At 39.6% G+C, this 15944-nt stretch overlaps 1 protein-coding gene across 3 annotated transcripts; it reads left to right on the forward strand.

Moving 5' to 3' along the window:
- The first annotated feature begins 300 nt into the window (after positions 1-300).
- LOC133985535 (putative monooxygenase p33MONOX) lies at positions 301-7842 on the forward strand. Of its 3 annotated transcripts, none has more exons than XM_062425205.1 (8): positions 301-449; positions 1320-1497; positions 1643-1830; positions 2061-2172; positions 2458-2585; positions 5454-5605; positions 5872-6047; positions 6606-7842. In XM_062425205.1, the coding sequence occupies exons 2-8, from the start codon at positions 1470-1472 to the stop codon at positions 6809-6811; spliced, it is 990 nt and encodes a 329-aa protein (XP_062281189.1). In that variant the 5' UTR covers positions 301-449; positions 1320-1469; the 3' UTR covers positions 6812-7842. The 3 variants fall into 3 exon arrangements, with proteins under 3 accessions (XP_062281189.1, XP_062281191.1, XP_062281190.1); XM_062425207.1 differs by having other exon boundaries at positions 317-449; positions 1375-1497; XM_062425206.1 differs by lacking the exon at positions 301-449 and having other exon boundaries at positions 465-1497.
- Positions 7843-15944: the final 8102 nt, after the last annotated feature.

A 15944-nucleotide genomic window follows, 5' to 3' on the forward strand; every position in this document is an offset into this window, starting at 1 on the left:
ATGACACTCAACCAGTAAGTGTTTTTTTAATATTCTTCCCCCAATTTGATAGAAAACCTATAGCCTATACCTTCATATTACCAAACAATCTCATTGCAGACATACAACAGCATTGTGTGTTTTTCTCACGCTTGTTGTTATCGCTGCTTATAAAACAGTAATAACAATGGTTACATTTCACCACTCCAGGGATACGGGGCTTTTTTAATTTCGGGTCATTACTTCCGCCGGCTCCGCTGAAGGGAGAGGCGCGTTCACTGGCGCTGCTGTCTGTGTGGCCAATTCAGCTCTGTTTACTCTTTGCATGTCCAAAAGTCATGGATGAACAAACCGGTGAGCAAACATACATTATTTGTTCGTTCAGTCTGTCAGATCAACGCGGCTGCGACAGAAAAATCACTGTGACAGTGGAATAACTTCGACAGGAGAGGAGACACTGACAGATTGAGGTAAGTGTTTAATATGCTGTAGCATGCATGTTGTCTTTAAATGCTGCAGATCACTGAATATTTAAAAAGACACCGGCTAGAATTAAAATTCGATGCATGCAGAAATGATTAAACATGCCAATTAACAACTCGATTTTTCATAGTCTCTAAAAAAAATTTTTTTCAGAAATGCTTTTGTTTATATGCTGCAATAATACTTTAGACGTGTATTCCCACACCCCAAATGGCGTGACTTCGGTTCCTGTTTTTGCAAGTCACTGTATCTGGCTTCCCAGTGCTGACGTGAGCAGTGTCAGCTGTCTGGAAAGTAGACTACAAGTACAAACCTAAACCTGCAAAATATGAACCCTGCCAGAATTCATGCCTGTCATCCGTGATTTAACGTGGAGAAGGTGCAGTTGGATAGTGAGCCAGGACCAGGCTGATCAGGTGCACTGGTCACAGAGGCAGGCAGGTTCACAATAACACAACAGTACAATAGAGTGGCTTTCTCTGCTGTATAAACAAGGAACTAACTGCAGAATAAGTTCTACCACATCCTTAATTCCAAAACTCTAATTTCCTTGTGATAAATAGTTTCATGGTAGTTTGGCTGCTTGCTGGTAGATGTAAAGACTAGTAAGTGAGGGTGATTCTGGCATAAACTGATATTGATGACACTGCAACCAGAGTCTCTGGTTCTATTTGGGGCCGCTCAGTAACAGGACACCATGCACTATATGCACAGTAAATACAAGTCTGGTCTCTGGTGGTGTGTTCTTTCTCCAACGTATCATTACATAACAGGAACATTATGCAATGCATGCATTTATTTATCAACCTAACTTCTTCTGCGTGGCTGTTGTTGCACTACATACCTTGCTTCCACAGGACTGAGCCTTTCTATCAGCCTATTGACAAACATGTGTCATGTCATGTGATGAAGGGTTCGAGTTTGAAGTCCAAAGACTAACCGAGTGGACTGTCTCACTGTCACCCTCCAAATTCTCCTGTGGTCAACCCCTCTGATCTGGTGTCAAAATGGCCTCAAGACAGGGAGACATGCCAGGTAATGGGAGAGGAGGAGGTAAAACAGGCAATAAGTGTCTAATGCTGGTCCTCTTTGACAAAGTCATTTTCTGCCTTGTGACATGGGCTAGTAGTTTTGTAGAGTTATCAGAAATATTGTACTTAAATTACAAATTACGCCTCAGCACTAGAGTCTGGCTCGTCATCTGGATTCTTCGCTGCCATGTCGTCTCCCATTGGAATGACCAGACACAATATCAGCTATGACGAGCACATGGATGCCCCCATGCATTCACCACCTGCAGATTTGGCTGTCAACAACTTATGGAAGGACCCTGTCATCCCTCAGCACAAGTTTTGGAACTCTGAAGAGGTGCTTCCCTGTTTTGTTTTGCTTTTTTGTACTGTCTGACCCAACTTGTTTTGGAGATTTTGAATTGAGAGTTAGAGTTATAAAGTTGCATAAAGTTACTTGAAGAAAATGTTTGTATTGGCTTGTGTCTTGAAGGTTATGTGCATGCCTATACATATTTGATGTGCTCATCTATCAGTCGTGTGACTGATTTGTGAGTTAATCCTAACAGTATACACTTTTGTAACCAGGAAGGTGCAAGTTACATGAAGATGCCGACTTTTGAGCCAATGATGCCAGCCAGGTCCCCAGTGCCTGTGGTGAAAGCCAAAGCCACCTCTTTAATGAGCTCAATTATGATCAGTAAGTCCACAAAACCTACTAAGTAACTTAATAGAAGAACATTTATTTTCATTTTGATAAATATGTAGGCATGCAACTTACAAAGTCACAGATTAAGTTTCTTCACTTCATATCACAGAGTCATGTAAGCTTTACCTCCTGTCCAGGGATTTTCCAAAAGGCTCTGTTATCTTAGCTTCTACGGATGAAAAGGCTGCAGTTTAATTTGCTATAATGGATCACAACACATTAAAAGATCGGCTCATTTCATTCTTGCTGCTGACTTTTTTATCCATCTTCACATAGAGCAGACCCACGAAAACCTCCAGAGGTTTGAACACCAGGCGGGGCTGACTGAGGCTGTATATTCTCCCCATAAGGGCCTCTCTGCTGAGGAGACCCGCTTTCACCGACTGGCTGATAGCACACTTCCAGTGAGTATGACCAAATATGAGGCAGCAGCCTTGATGTGTCAGTGATACGTTTCTTACTGCCCTCTAAAAAACTGGAAAATTATCTCTTCACACCTGAAGGTGCTATATGCTACAAAGGCCATCAGAACTTGAATACAATTTTAAAAACGTTTTTGTCTAAACAAAAGGTTGGAGATCTGATTTTCATCAGTTGTACCCGATCAGACATACATGGTGAAGACTGTTTAGAGTGAAATGTAAAAGAAACAAAGTTTGTTTGCCCTCAGTAAACTTAGGTTGGATTACAAGGGATGGGAGAAATTTTAATTGAATATGTTACATAGTTAACAAGCTCAGAAAGTACGTTTTTGTGATCATAATGCGGAGTTCAGAATGAACACTGACAACAAGAATGTCTAATGTATAAAAATAAGAACAAAATAAGAAAAACACTGAACTTGCCCAGACAGAAACATTGTGTGTCAAATGTTCTCCACTTGTAATGATTAAGTATTGTCCTCAATCTTCTTTATATGGGTCCAGGTGAAAGGTTTAGCAAAAAGACTGTTTTTGAAAGTCACAGAGGAGGGCGCTGTGCATGCATATTTGTGCTTGTACCACCCTGGCTTGCACGCAGCACCTGTGAATGTGTTAATTTCTGTCTAGATGTGTTCAGCTTCACTGCCCACCGCCCATGCCCGCGTTTCACCTGCTATGTATAGATCTGTCCAACTACATTCCGCAGTGTTGAAAACACAAGAGCACGAAAGCACATTATCAGGAAAATATTCCTACTAAAACATTATGGTATCTTTGTTGTTACTTACTATGACCAGGTATTATTGTGAGAAATCACATCATTAAACAGTATTGTAGTGGAGTGTTGAGTCACTGCAGGCTGGAAGAATAGCTTGATAAACACATTACGTAATCAATTCTGTGCGGCTTCCATAGAATGGAGCTTGTATCAGCACAGTGTTGCCAGGCAACGCCCTTAAATGAATCGAGCCCCCTTATTTTCTCAAACGGACCAATCACGGAGCTCCTAACAAAAAGGGGAAGGATTTGAGGCCTGCTGCGGTCTGTGTAAATTGTATCGCTTGTGTTTTCGAGAAATAATCCTCCCTTACACTTGTTGTAACCGCTAATTATGGACAAAATGAAGAAAGATAACGGACTGGAACGTCAAAGAAATCTTATTATAAAAAGGTATGGGAAGACGTTACCGTATTAAGGCTGTGTGTTAACGTACAATCCTGTCGGCAACCAGGCCGCTAGCAAAGCAACCGTGTTGGCTAGCTGGTAGAGCTGATTTTCAAGCTAACCCGAGTAAACAAATGTTTTTATAACTTTAACTGTAATTATCAGCCTTAAGACAACTGAAAACAGGTTACAGTGGAGCCCATAAGTCAGAATCAAAGAGGTTAACGTTACATTAGCTTACTGTGTAGTTTGAGGATGTTGTTAGCAGTCAAGGTTAGCACCGAGCTAAACACTAACATTACACTACGCTGTATTTAACGCTAGTCTAGAAAGTGAATCCACCAGAGACCACTTCCGTGCCTGTGGGAGATTTCATTGTTTTTACATTGCCGAGGTGACATGTTAATGATTATGGCAGTTGTGTCCTGATCTAACTTTTTAACAAGTTTCACACTATTCCCAGATTGTGCCTCCCATGTGTTAGTACTGCATGATGGTACAAATGTACAGATATATGAGAGGCACTGGGGCTAGGGGGCAGTGGGGCTAACCACTGTTGTACAAATAAGAAGGCAAGATTCTGCCCTTGCGTATGCCCTAACCCTAGTTTATAATGCTTGCCTAGTTTGGCTGGGGTCTGGCAGGGTTGGGGCACTCATGAAATCTATGAGGATATGACCCAGATAATTCAGTGGTAGCACCTGTGCACAATGCAAGTGGTGGGTATGAGTTTGGACAGTCATCAAACATATGGATGGGATTACATGAACATTGAATGGAGACTGAACATAGTACAGCTTACTTTCTCAGTGCTTATTTCATAGTTTGTAAATATGAGTTATTCTGTTATATTAATATCACTTCATCGTGGGGAGATTTGTCTCTCTTTTTCCACCCATAACACAGGGTGACAGATGATTGGATCCAAGGATCCATGACGCACTTTGTTGGTGTTAGTTTTTATTTGCAGGTCCAAAAAACACTGCTGACCTTTTGCATTGTGTATTCAGGGATTGTTTGCTCTTTAAATGAGATCAATGCCACGTCTCTGACAAATCTGTCACAAACATGTGGTGTTAGTCTAACATGGACATGGGATAAATATAGCATGAAAGTTTATTGCTTATACCAGTATACTATTAAAATAATCTGCCAATTATTTTCTTGATAAACTTATATAATCTCCATATCTATAAAATCTGAAAATAGGGGAAAATGCCTGTTCTGACTTTTTTTTTATAGTCAATGATGATGATTTCAAGCTTATTATTTTGCCTGATCTGCAGTCAAAAAGTCAACAGGATGACCCAGAAAATCCTCTCTGTTCTCATTTGAGAAGCTGCAACCAACAAATGTTTAGCAATTATTTGTTTGTAACCCAGCACATCTAACACAGCATGTTACACAGAAGAGGTGCTTATATGGCACGTGTTTTAAACAGTAGGCTATTGGGCTATTATGCACCATGACATTAAGGTACATTCTTTGTATGTGTAACCTTTTTGTCAATAAACTTGTTTCTGATTCTGAATAGTTGCTGATTAATTTCTGTCAATCGACTATTCTGAAATGAACAGCCAGCCAGCTGTGGTTATGAATGAATTTCTGATATATACGGGTGATTCTGGATCGGTGGAGCTCATTCTTTCATTGTTTGTTCAATTTTTTTGTATTTTCTGTTTGCAGAAGTTGAGAATGCCAAGTGGGGACTTCAAGGAGGACAGGCTTACAACATCAGCACAATCCACCCCAAGTGGCACTCCTTGTGTCACCCCCTCCGTCACCCCATCTGTCACCCCCTGTGTTAGTCCCTACTCATCACCAGTTGTTAAGCGCAGGTAGGCAAGATTCAGCCGAGTCATTTAGATCATTTTCAACTCATATTATTATTTGATCTAAAGTGTTTGTAATGGGTGAAACCAGAGACCACATACAGTAGCTGTTGTTCACATTTAATCTTGTAGCAAACTAAAATGCCACATTCCTGAATATGGCATTCTGCTTTGCCCATACTAGGTGCCATATGGCATATCCATGATTCATTTATTTATTTATTTATTTCGCTTGTTTGCTCATGAAATGCTCTGTTTTGGCGGAAATACAGGAGCTGGTTCCAGCTGAGTCCTGTGCCCTTTCTTACAACCCCAGAGCTCAGCAGTCCCAGCCCCAACACAGACATGGGAGGAAACGAGGGAGGAGGAGGAGAGAGATGGAACTTTTTTGGAACTCGCTCTGTGGTACAGAAGTCCCCCACTGACCCCGGCTCGGACACCAGCACTGGTGAGAGATTTATACCTGGTTGAACCCTCTGCCCCAGTGTTTTGTTTTTTCCTCTGAATACAATAGTACTGGTACCACTGGCACAGATGAACACTGTTTGCAGCTCAATAGCAGGTGAAATCAGTGGGAATTTTCCAGTCACAGGCCAGGACTGCATTAAAGCCTTTATCTGTGATTCAGATGTAAACAAAAAGGGCAACTCCACCCAATCAAGACACACTGGGTGATTCTCCATCACTCTTAATGTTAGGCAGGTGTTTTTTATACAAGGACTAACACTATACAAACAATAAAAATAAGTCATGACGAGATTATGGGAGTAAAGCAGACAGATACTTTATGAACAGCTTCATGGAATTATGAACAGCATAGAAATGCACAAAATGTTTTTTGATCCAACACCTAAACTCTCCAATTATGTGTGTAGACATATTTCAGATTTATGGGTTTAAAAAAACTACCATTAGGGCCTTTTAATCACGACACTAAAACTTGATCATTAAAAACTCGAGTTCAGTCATTAATGCCATGTTTTACCGCTCTGTCCTCTCCCTGCAGGCTTCTCACTGCAGTCCTACTTAGGCCTGCAGAAGTCCTCCACCATGGATGGCACCAACACCCAAGTCAACCTCAAGGTGGAGGACCCTGCCAACTTCATACCCCCTAAGATCGAAATCACGGGCATCGACGCCAAGCGGGGGCAGCCACGGCCACACAAACTCAAACCTCGGGACATGAATGTTTTAACACCTTCGGGCTTCTGAATCTAAACCAGCCGCGTACTCACATCTCTGTACCACATCCTCCGTAGTTATCCTCTCTGTATGGCTTCACATTTTCTTTCCTTCCCTCCTTTGTCCCCTCTGTCTCCCTGCGCTGAGACAGAGGGGATGGAGGACCACCTGTGCTGTTAGCTCACCGACCCCTGAGACATTACTGCACTGTTACTCTTCTCAGTGGACCGACTCAGACGGATTCCAGTCTCTTCCAACTAATTTGTCCAAATAAAGCTTCAAATAATATGATTTGTTATCCCTAAAGATGGTACTGCTTTGTATTGATATTGTAGTTACGTCACGTAATGGATGCACTGGCATGCGTTGCCTTGATGTGCTTGTTCCATTTTTTTTTTTTAGTGATGGCACAACATTGAAGTTGTCGAAATATCTTGTCAGTCTTTTGCTTAAGCTAACAACTTTAGCGCTGCCTCTCATACTATAACTGACCAGCTATTTCAATCTATTATGCTCTGTTGCCTCATTTGTATTATTATTATTTTTTATTTTAAATAAGCTCACAGTTTTGTAGTTGTGTGGTGCTTTTCTGTTAGCATGCAGAATAGTAGTGTGTGACTGATACTGTGCCTCAGCCTGCAGCGTGTCTGCTTTTGGCATTTGTGCCATTTAAGTTCTGCAATTTTTTAATATTATTTGGCATTTCATTTTACCTGAGGAGTGTGACTGCTGACCTGAAGTGATTTTTTTTTTTTAAATTGTTATTATTATTTCAAGTATTTTTCATATTGTTCTGCTTTAAATCAACATTATTCATTCTAAATAGTAGTTGGTATGTTGGGTTTATCACATTTTTATATTGAATCATAATAGGCCTCAATATGCTATAAGAATACAAAGCATTGAAGTGGTCATTTTCAATTTTGCATTTTTTGGTGTGTCACAATCCAAGAATCTCTGCTGTTTTAATTGAAAATGTTGACGAATTCCAGTAAGTAATTGCACAAGGGAGATTTCCTCCAACTTACATCTGTAAATAAATCTGATATTAACAAGCAAAAGTGGTTCTCATTCTCATTTCTTCATGAAAACATAATGCAATTTTAGGCAGCATGAGAATGTATATTAATCCTATTATTTATTTACCCTTATTATTTTAAAATAATCATATACTCTTAGACAGTTTTTCCATTTCAGGCTACTTGTTAGTTAAAGGACAGGTTCACACTTTTCGTGCTTTTACGGACAGCAAAACAGGTTTTGCTTGCTGTAATCATTCTTCCTGTTCACACTGGGCATTAACAAAGAGCTTACTATGTAAGTGAGGAACAGTAATAGTCCAGACTGTGTTCACTGTAGAAATGTGGTCAAATGTTTGATTTTAGGCCTCAGCAGTTGTACTGTCTCAAATCAACTCAAGTCAGTAAAATATTCCTTCTTTTATTACTATCCTGTGCTGCAGCTCACCAGGGAAACACCAACATGTAATTTGATACTACAAAGACTTTAACTCAAGAAAATATTGACTTGACTAACTTAGCCTCATATTATCTTCAGTTAAATATTTGAATATGAGTGTGGACTGTGGACCCCCCACCACCACCACCAATCACTGACATTGAAAGCTTATTAGGTAGTGACCTTCCAATAGTCAGCACAAACAGGAAAAATAATTACAGCAAGCAAAAACCTGTTTCAGTCATCATTAGTGCACCCGACTGTTTAAAGACAGGCTTAGACAAATTGTAAAACCAATCCTTAAAATTCCACTAGAAATCAGATAATATTTTTTAATCCACTACATTGAATTGACAACTTTAGTCAATAATTCTTTTTTAGATAAAGACTGATGTATTTTTATAGATTTAACTACCCAACAGTATATTAAGTAGGTAAACATAGCTCCATCTCAACTATCTATTTTACATAATTATGTTACATTTTCAATGGACCTTCAGCACTAAAACTAGTCATAGTATTCATATTTAGTCAGTGTAAACCGTGCATCAAAGTAATACTGATATCATTTAGGTAAATTAACAACCTCAAAAGTCTGAAATAATTTCCATTATCAGGTAATCAACATGCAAAGCTACCTGAAATTAAACCTCTTTAATAATAATATGGAAACATTGAGACCAAACGTTAAATACACTCATTAGCCAGAAGATGGCAGAATAAGCTCAGCATAGTTCATGTGAAAGGTCCTGTTCATTGGTTTGACTTTTAACTTATCTTATTTGTTGAATCGCCTAAAGCTTTATCAGATCAGAATCAAGAACAGAAATATGTATACTGCAATCAAGTGATGTATTAAGTAGCCATGATATAATTCTGTTACCCAAAGTGTGACGGATCATTGCACATTTTAATTAATTTGTCCACATGGAGCATAATGGGCAGAAATGAGAGGAATCTGGAGGAGAGTAATAAAGCGTATATCAGGTCATCTGTTGTGCACACGCTGATTTAATTAACATTTGCTTACTGTTGTCTGAGAGAAGGACTTTATTGTACAAGCAATTCTATACCACACAATATCTGAATATTACTAACAATGCAGCCTCCGCTCTCCACATCAAAGCAAACATCCAGGCCAGCAGACAATGAACCAGCAGGGAGAAACACTAGAGAACAGAGTCCTTCCCCTCAGGCTCAGCCATGAACTAGATGGGTTTACAGCCCCTGTTAAAGCTCTCAGCAGTTATTGTCTGATTGTCTGTTTATTGTGTGTGTAAATCTGTCATAGGCCACTTTCAGGGGGAAATTTCAGACTAAACACCAGTGTGTCTAATGTTGTTACTTTCAGAAAAACACCGTGCAGATAAAGATACACAACATTTACACTGTATGTTGCGTTACTTTTAAAAGTATAATTCACCACTGCATCCTCCTTTGGATTTGGGCCTTTTGGGATTTGGGTTTGAAAAGGTAGCACGACCTCAATTTGTGGCACTTTCTTTCTCATCTGCTTTAAACTCTGACTTTCATTTGTTTACAAGTTAGCTGTAACTCCTGAAGGGAACACACATGTATTTAATTACAGGCTGCTGGGCGTCCACGTCTGGTTTTCAGGTGGTGCTAGTGGAGTAAAGGGGAACAACAAATGTGACAAGCAAGTGCGAACAGAGAACTGTCTGTTGAAATCTGGAAGTGGACAGTTAGAAAACAAAGGAATGTGTAAAGGCAGAAAGGTGGATGAAGAAAGTGTAGCCATGTAGATGATTATTTATTTTCAAAGTTTGGTAAAAATACAAACACAAATGATGATATTCAGTCTTGGGTCACATTTCTGTTACATTCATGCAACATCGCACATAAAAAAGCTGGGCAAAGGTTTTTCAGCTAGACAAAACCAGAAACACAGTGCAGTAACGCTAGAGCAAGAGAAACAGTGGGTGGGGGAGAATAGAAGGGAGAGAAACAAGGAAACAGAGAAACAGGAGCAAAGGGTGGAGTGCCCTGGCAGTCATGACATAATACAGATGGCTCTCTCTCTGGGTCTGACATGACGTGGTTGTGAAGCCCCGTTTTTTCTCCACCCCACCCCTACCTCAGATCCCACACAAATCATTTAGTTCACTCACAGATGTGCAATGGCAAGCACCACCCTGCCAGCGTGACCACACACTAAAACAAACACCGGAGTCTGATGTAGAATCTGCTACGATACGCTCACTTACTCATCTACATTTCCAAAACTAGTCTGGCTAAATTCCTTCCTTAACAACCTCAAAACAACTAAAACCCCATCTATTTTAATTCCTCACACCCATATGACACAATTTGGACTTGCCAGTCGAGCCAAACTAGTATGATGTGGACACATACGTAGGAAACAATGTTCGTACTGGTTTACAAGAAACCACGAAATTTTTTTATTTTTTTTTATTTAGAACAATCTGCTTCAGCAATCCCGGTTTATGTGTACTGATAATAATGTTAAAGTTTAAATGTGTATAAAGGTCAGCTTTGAGGGAGAGTGTGTGAACTTTCATCTAATCGATGAAGGAGTGGTAGAAGCACTTTATTTTAGAGTGACAACAGGAATGTGCAAGAAATCCTTACAGTGGCTTTTGAGTGCAAGAGTTCAGTTAATTAGAGGGATTAGGGTTAGATAGATAGATATTGGGTGGCAATAAACACTTTTAAAGGCACGTATCTCTTTGGTGTCTTAGGGTAAACTGCATGTGATTTCCCACTCAGGCTACTGTGGTATGAAGAAAAGACTGGAGAAAGCTGCTGGTGAGATAATGTTATCAACATGCGTCAGACAAGACTTACTTACCGGAATTACATTTCATTTAAAGCTTCAAAGTAATATCTATAGTGCCTCATATCCATTAAACTCACAGTGTGTGTAAATGTCACCTACCACAAAGGTCACTAATGTGCTGTTTCAGGGACTATCTAGTTATTCTCACAAAACAGCTGGTGACAAAACTTAACAAGGGATTTGAGGGGGTCCCTTATGACGTGTGTAGCTGGGTGGGTTCGCTTTGTCATAGTGTACATGTTACACTATCAGACTCCAGAACCACATCTGGGTCTGATTCACAGTGAGCTGGCCCTGAGGTGAACCCACCAAGCTGAGAGGAGCTTGTTCAGGGTGCGGGGGAGGGGGTAGCAGAGCTGATGGTTGTGTTCAGGTACTGTATCCTGTCAAACATCAATCATGCCCACTACCTGGGGGGTTACTGGGTTACAGCCATTGACACAGATGTAGGTCACACACATATCGAATCAGAGTGCTTATGTTATGTAATAACAAAGTGCTGGACCTCATAAATTCTGAAGACATGACCTCTGTGACAATATGTTGACATCTGCATCTTTGTGCAGCTGTGTAGGGAAGGGCATACTTGCTCTCTTTTTATGAATATATGTGCAGTATGTATATAATTAAGGTTTTAATGCTTCATCATATATCAAGCAAACTGCACCTCATTTGACCTGTTTAAGTGCGTAAGTGAACATTTCTTAGCTCCGCCTGTTTGCCCACACCTCTACATCTGGGGTCTCTGTCCTGCTAATCTGAAAATCAAGATTGTGATGGACTTAATGCTGCGGGAAAAACACTGCGTCACCCAATTTAAAAAAAACCTCACCACTCCCTGATCATGGAAAAACAAATCTAGCTCTGCACTTTTAGACAAACACTATTTCTGTATGACAGCAGTTTAAAAAAAAAAAAAAATCATATACATGCATGTTGAGTATTTATTTACGTATATGTGTGAATAAAGTGGAAAGGAGTGAGATATCATGCATGTACTGCACTTTTTTGGTTTTGCTCTTTTTTTAATTTATTGTGCCTTTGTCTTTGGGCTGAACTGTAAAATCAATACAATTGAAACTGTTACCTGGTTTGTGTAACCCAGGTTCGAGCCTCTAGCCATCAGGATATGTGTCTCTGTGGTGTTCATCAGGAATTCTCCTGCCATCCCCCACTGAGAGAGAGAGAAGCAGAAGTATATTGTTGGGCCCTCCTGTACTGGCCCCCAGGCCCTAACGTGAAGCAGATGTGGAAGGGGAGATCCCCTACAACAAGGCCTGAACAGTCAGCTGGAGGTGTTCAACTCACAAGAGTCACATCCGGATGATGCACTCATGCTGCTGGTGTTTAACACTAAAAGAAAAGATTTAGACACAAGAAACTTTGAACATACACTTCATGCTCAGCCCTGCCTGTGTGAGGGAGCGAAGCATGAGTGTGTCTCAGATGATTCATTCCTTGGACATGCTGCTATAAATGATGAATTTAATACCCAAGAGATATGTTGTGCAATTGACCAAAGTACACAATATTTTATAATCTGAATAATATAGTCCAGACTGCAGTGTTTCTAATATCTAGCCTGAGATTAGGATGTCTCCATCATAGTTTATTTCCATGACTTGGCTGTTAACCAGCTTTTATCATCATTCAAACAGATATTGGTGTATTATCATTATTAATGTTTACATAAACTCTGAATTATGATCACAGTTTACACATCTATTAATTTATGACCCTCAAATATGCTAGCGTCTTTTTTGAGCATATTCTACCTGCTACACAAGGCAATTAATGTTTATTTTTTAATGTGTGAGTATGGACCATGAATGGGTAGATTCATGTTTATTTGTTTTCATGTCATGTTGGCATCAGATATTTTTATTGTATCTCTGAATGCTGTAATTCCTCAAGGCTCACCCACAATCAGAGTAGTTTATCTGGGTGTACCCTCACAAGTATTTCTATGTCTGCCAGTTATCACATAGTAACCTGGTCTTCCAAATAACAATTAGAAAAGATGAATCACCAGTACAGCTATCAACATAAAAATCAATATAAAATCAGTACTGAGTAGAACAGATTTGGCACAACCTGGCTGAAAAGTATGTGAATAAATAGGTCAGCCTTTAAGTAATGCTAAATACTTTATTTAATTAAATTAAATAGGGGCTATGTCTGTCAGCGGTCAGTATGTATGTAGAGTGTGTAGGTGTACGTCTGTGAAACATCAAGTACACAAGATGGTCAATCAGCAGGGCAGGGGAAAAGGGAGAGGATCTTTATAGCTTATAGCCTCCGGAGCCCAACCTGCACCCAGGTGTGGTGCGTCTCAGCTTCACCCATCAACTTCCTGGAGCAAAAGGTTTTTCCCCTTTGTTACAGCCGACAAGGAAGGTAGGCAAGATAGGGCCTACCCTGAAGCCATCACAGATGTGAACGTTTAAAGGCTCAAAAAGCTAAAAGTGAAAATGAATTAAATTGTTATAACTCCCTGAAATTCCTTGATAAGCTGTGGCAAAAACCTTGCAGTCTGCCCATCATTTTATATCACCATAGCAATTAAGGAACCTTTGATCTCTGGGGTGGATCTCATTGGATAACAAAGTCATAGTGCAAACATGATTATACTTATTAATCCTTTAAGCCAGGAGAGGAATGCAGTTCTTTGGCTTCTGTCACTGGTTTTCACTCACGCACATCCTCAGATCACCTGAACACATGTCAACATACAATACAAAGTAGGATACTCACATGTAAACACATAGAGAAAAAATCGGCTTAAACACCATTTCAGTGCACTTAAAACACACAAATATTAGGATATGTGTCAGTAATAGTTGTACTGCACAACTACAGTATTAGTACATTTGTGTAGCATTTCCTCTGTGTGGGTCTCCCATTTTGGATGACTGAATGTGGGAAATTTCAAAGCAAATATGGGATTATGTTTTTTCATACATTCACAATAGGCCATCCCTGTTCTTCTTCATTATGATCACATATGGGCTGATGTGGTTTGGACAAAGCGAGGTGAGGCGTGTGACTTGGCCAGACACTCAAACATTCCTCAAGCAAAGATGCGGACAGTAAGTGGACATGGCGTGGTCAGAGAGAACACACGAGCACCCGTTTCATACTTTCGTAATTCTGCTTTTGTACCACTCTTTGTAATTTTGATAGGTTTTCCTCCCTACACACTGTGTCTCATACACACTCCATGACCTTCTTCTACTCACTCAATGCTTGTTGGTACCCATCCAACTGAGATACAGGCAGCAACTGTTTTCAAATGTTTTTATATATACTGTCTGTAGTTCAGATTAAGTTTAAATTGACAAACCAGAATTTATACAAATAATCTAAAATCCCTTTGTATCTTTCAAATACACATATTAGTGCATATAAACCTGTTCAAGACAGTCAGTTTCTATTATTCATTATTGTTTATTAATGCTGTCTTGGCATCAGATCTGAGCTTTGCTCAGGGAAAACTAGAATGAGTAGGAGTAATCAAAGTGATAAGGATGGAACGTTACGGTAAGTGCTTGACTTCAGCGCTGGAAAGCTGCTTTAGTTGGACCTTTGATTTATTAACTTGGTAATATAAAGTAATTGCCGAAACAATGCTGTGTATTATTGAATAACCTGTTAAGTCATGTCAAACTGTTCCGTTTCAGCTCAAATCTAGTCAATCTAACCAGGTGGATCTGTTATCTGGGAATATTTTCCTGTTATTATTACAGCCACAATATCCCAGCTATCCAGGCAACTGAACTCAAATGTTCCAGAGTCCAGGATATATTCCATAGATAATAAAAAATCATCTGGCAAAGAACAGAGGACTGACTCCTTCAGCTTCTTTAAAATAAATCACATATTTGTGCAATAAAATGCAATAAACATGTCCAATTCAGTGAGTTTCTATCATGCCTTATTGCTCTAGGTTTTGCTTGGCATCACATCATCATCAATTATTATTACACACAGAGCAAAACTCAAAGCCACTCCTGTGGCAAACAAGATTTGGTAGTTTCCCACTGTGTCTGCGGGTTCCTTGGCAATGCAGGTTTGTAGTAATACGTGCCACTGAATGAAAAAAGGATTCCATTTCTGAGATTCCATTTGAATCGACGAAACTTGTTCATCAAAAGAGCAGTTCAGCTCCACCTTACTCCTCCTTAGAGGTATGCATGAAGGAAATGTTTGCTTTTTAACAAGAACTGATGAGCACAAATGAGGAAATGGTTAAGTGATGCCTAATTAAAATACTTAGTTCCTGAATAACACTGAACGAAGGACTGATGACATAACCTAAACTCTTTCACTTCTAGGCCATAAACATAACTTTGCATCTGACTCTGGAGCTTCTTTCCTTGTAGTTTCTTCCAAGTGCCTCTCAAAATTAAACATTTCATCATTGACTGTGGGAAAAAGGTCAAGTACAAGATTGCCACAAAGGTTGTCACCTGGAGTTCAAATGTATTTTTCAACAGCACTGTTGAACCCGAATGGGCCAATAGCCCGCCCAGTGAATTTAACATATTACGGAAAACAACACAATGAACCTACAGCTCTGGGGCTTCAGACTTTAAGTAGTAGTTTAACACAGAGTTGAGAACTTTATTATGGTAAGTCACTTATCGGCAGCATCACAGGTACGATGTTCATGAGCCAGTGGGACTAGTTTTTAGGAATTATGAGAGTTATTAATATTATACCTGAGTCACATTTCAAATCAAATGAAAGATTATTAGTTATTGTTGTCAGTATTTTTTATTGTTTCCTTAAGTCATCCGCCTTAAGCTTTCAGTTGCACTTTTTAGTTTTTAATTAAGGACATGCAGAACTGGTTTCCTTAATAGCATTTAGTTCCTTGCTTATTCC

Source organism: Scomber scombrus, chromosome 9 (genome assembly GCF_963691925.1).
Source record: "Scomber scombrus chromosome 9, fScoSco1.1, whole genome shotgun sequence".
Classification (NCBI taxonomy): Eukaryota; Metazoa; Chordata; class Actinopteri; order Scombriformes; family Scombridae; genus Scomber; species Scomber scombrus.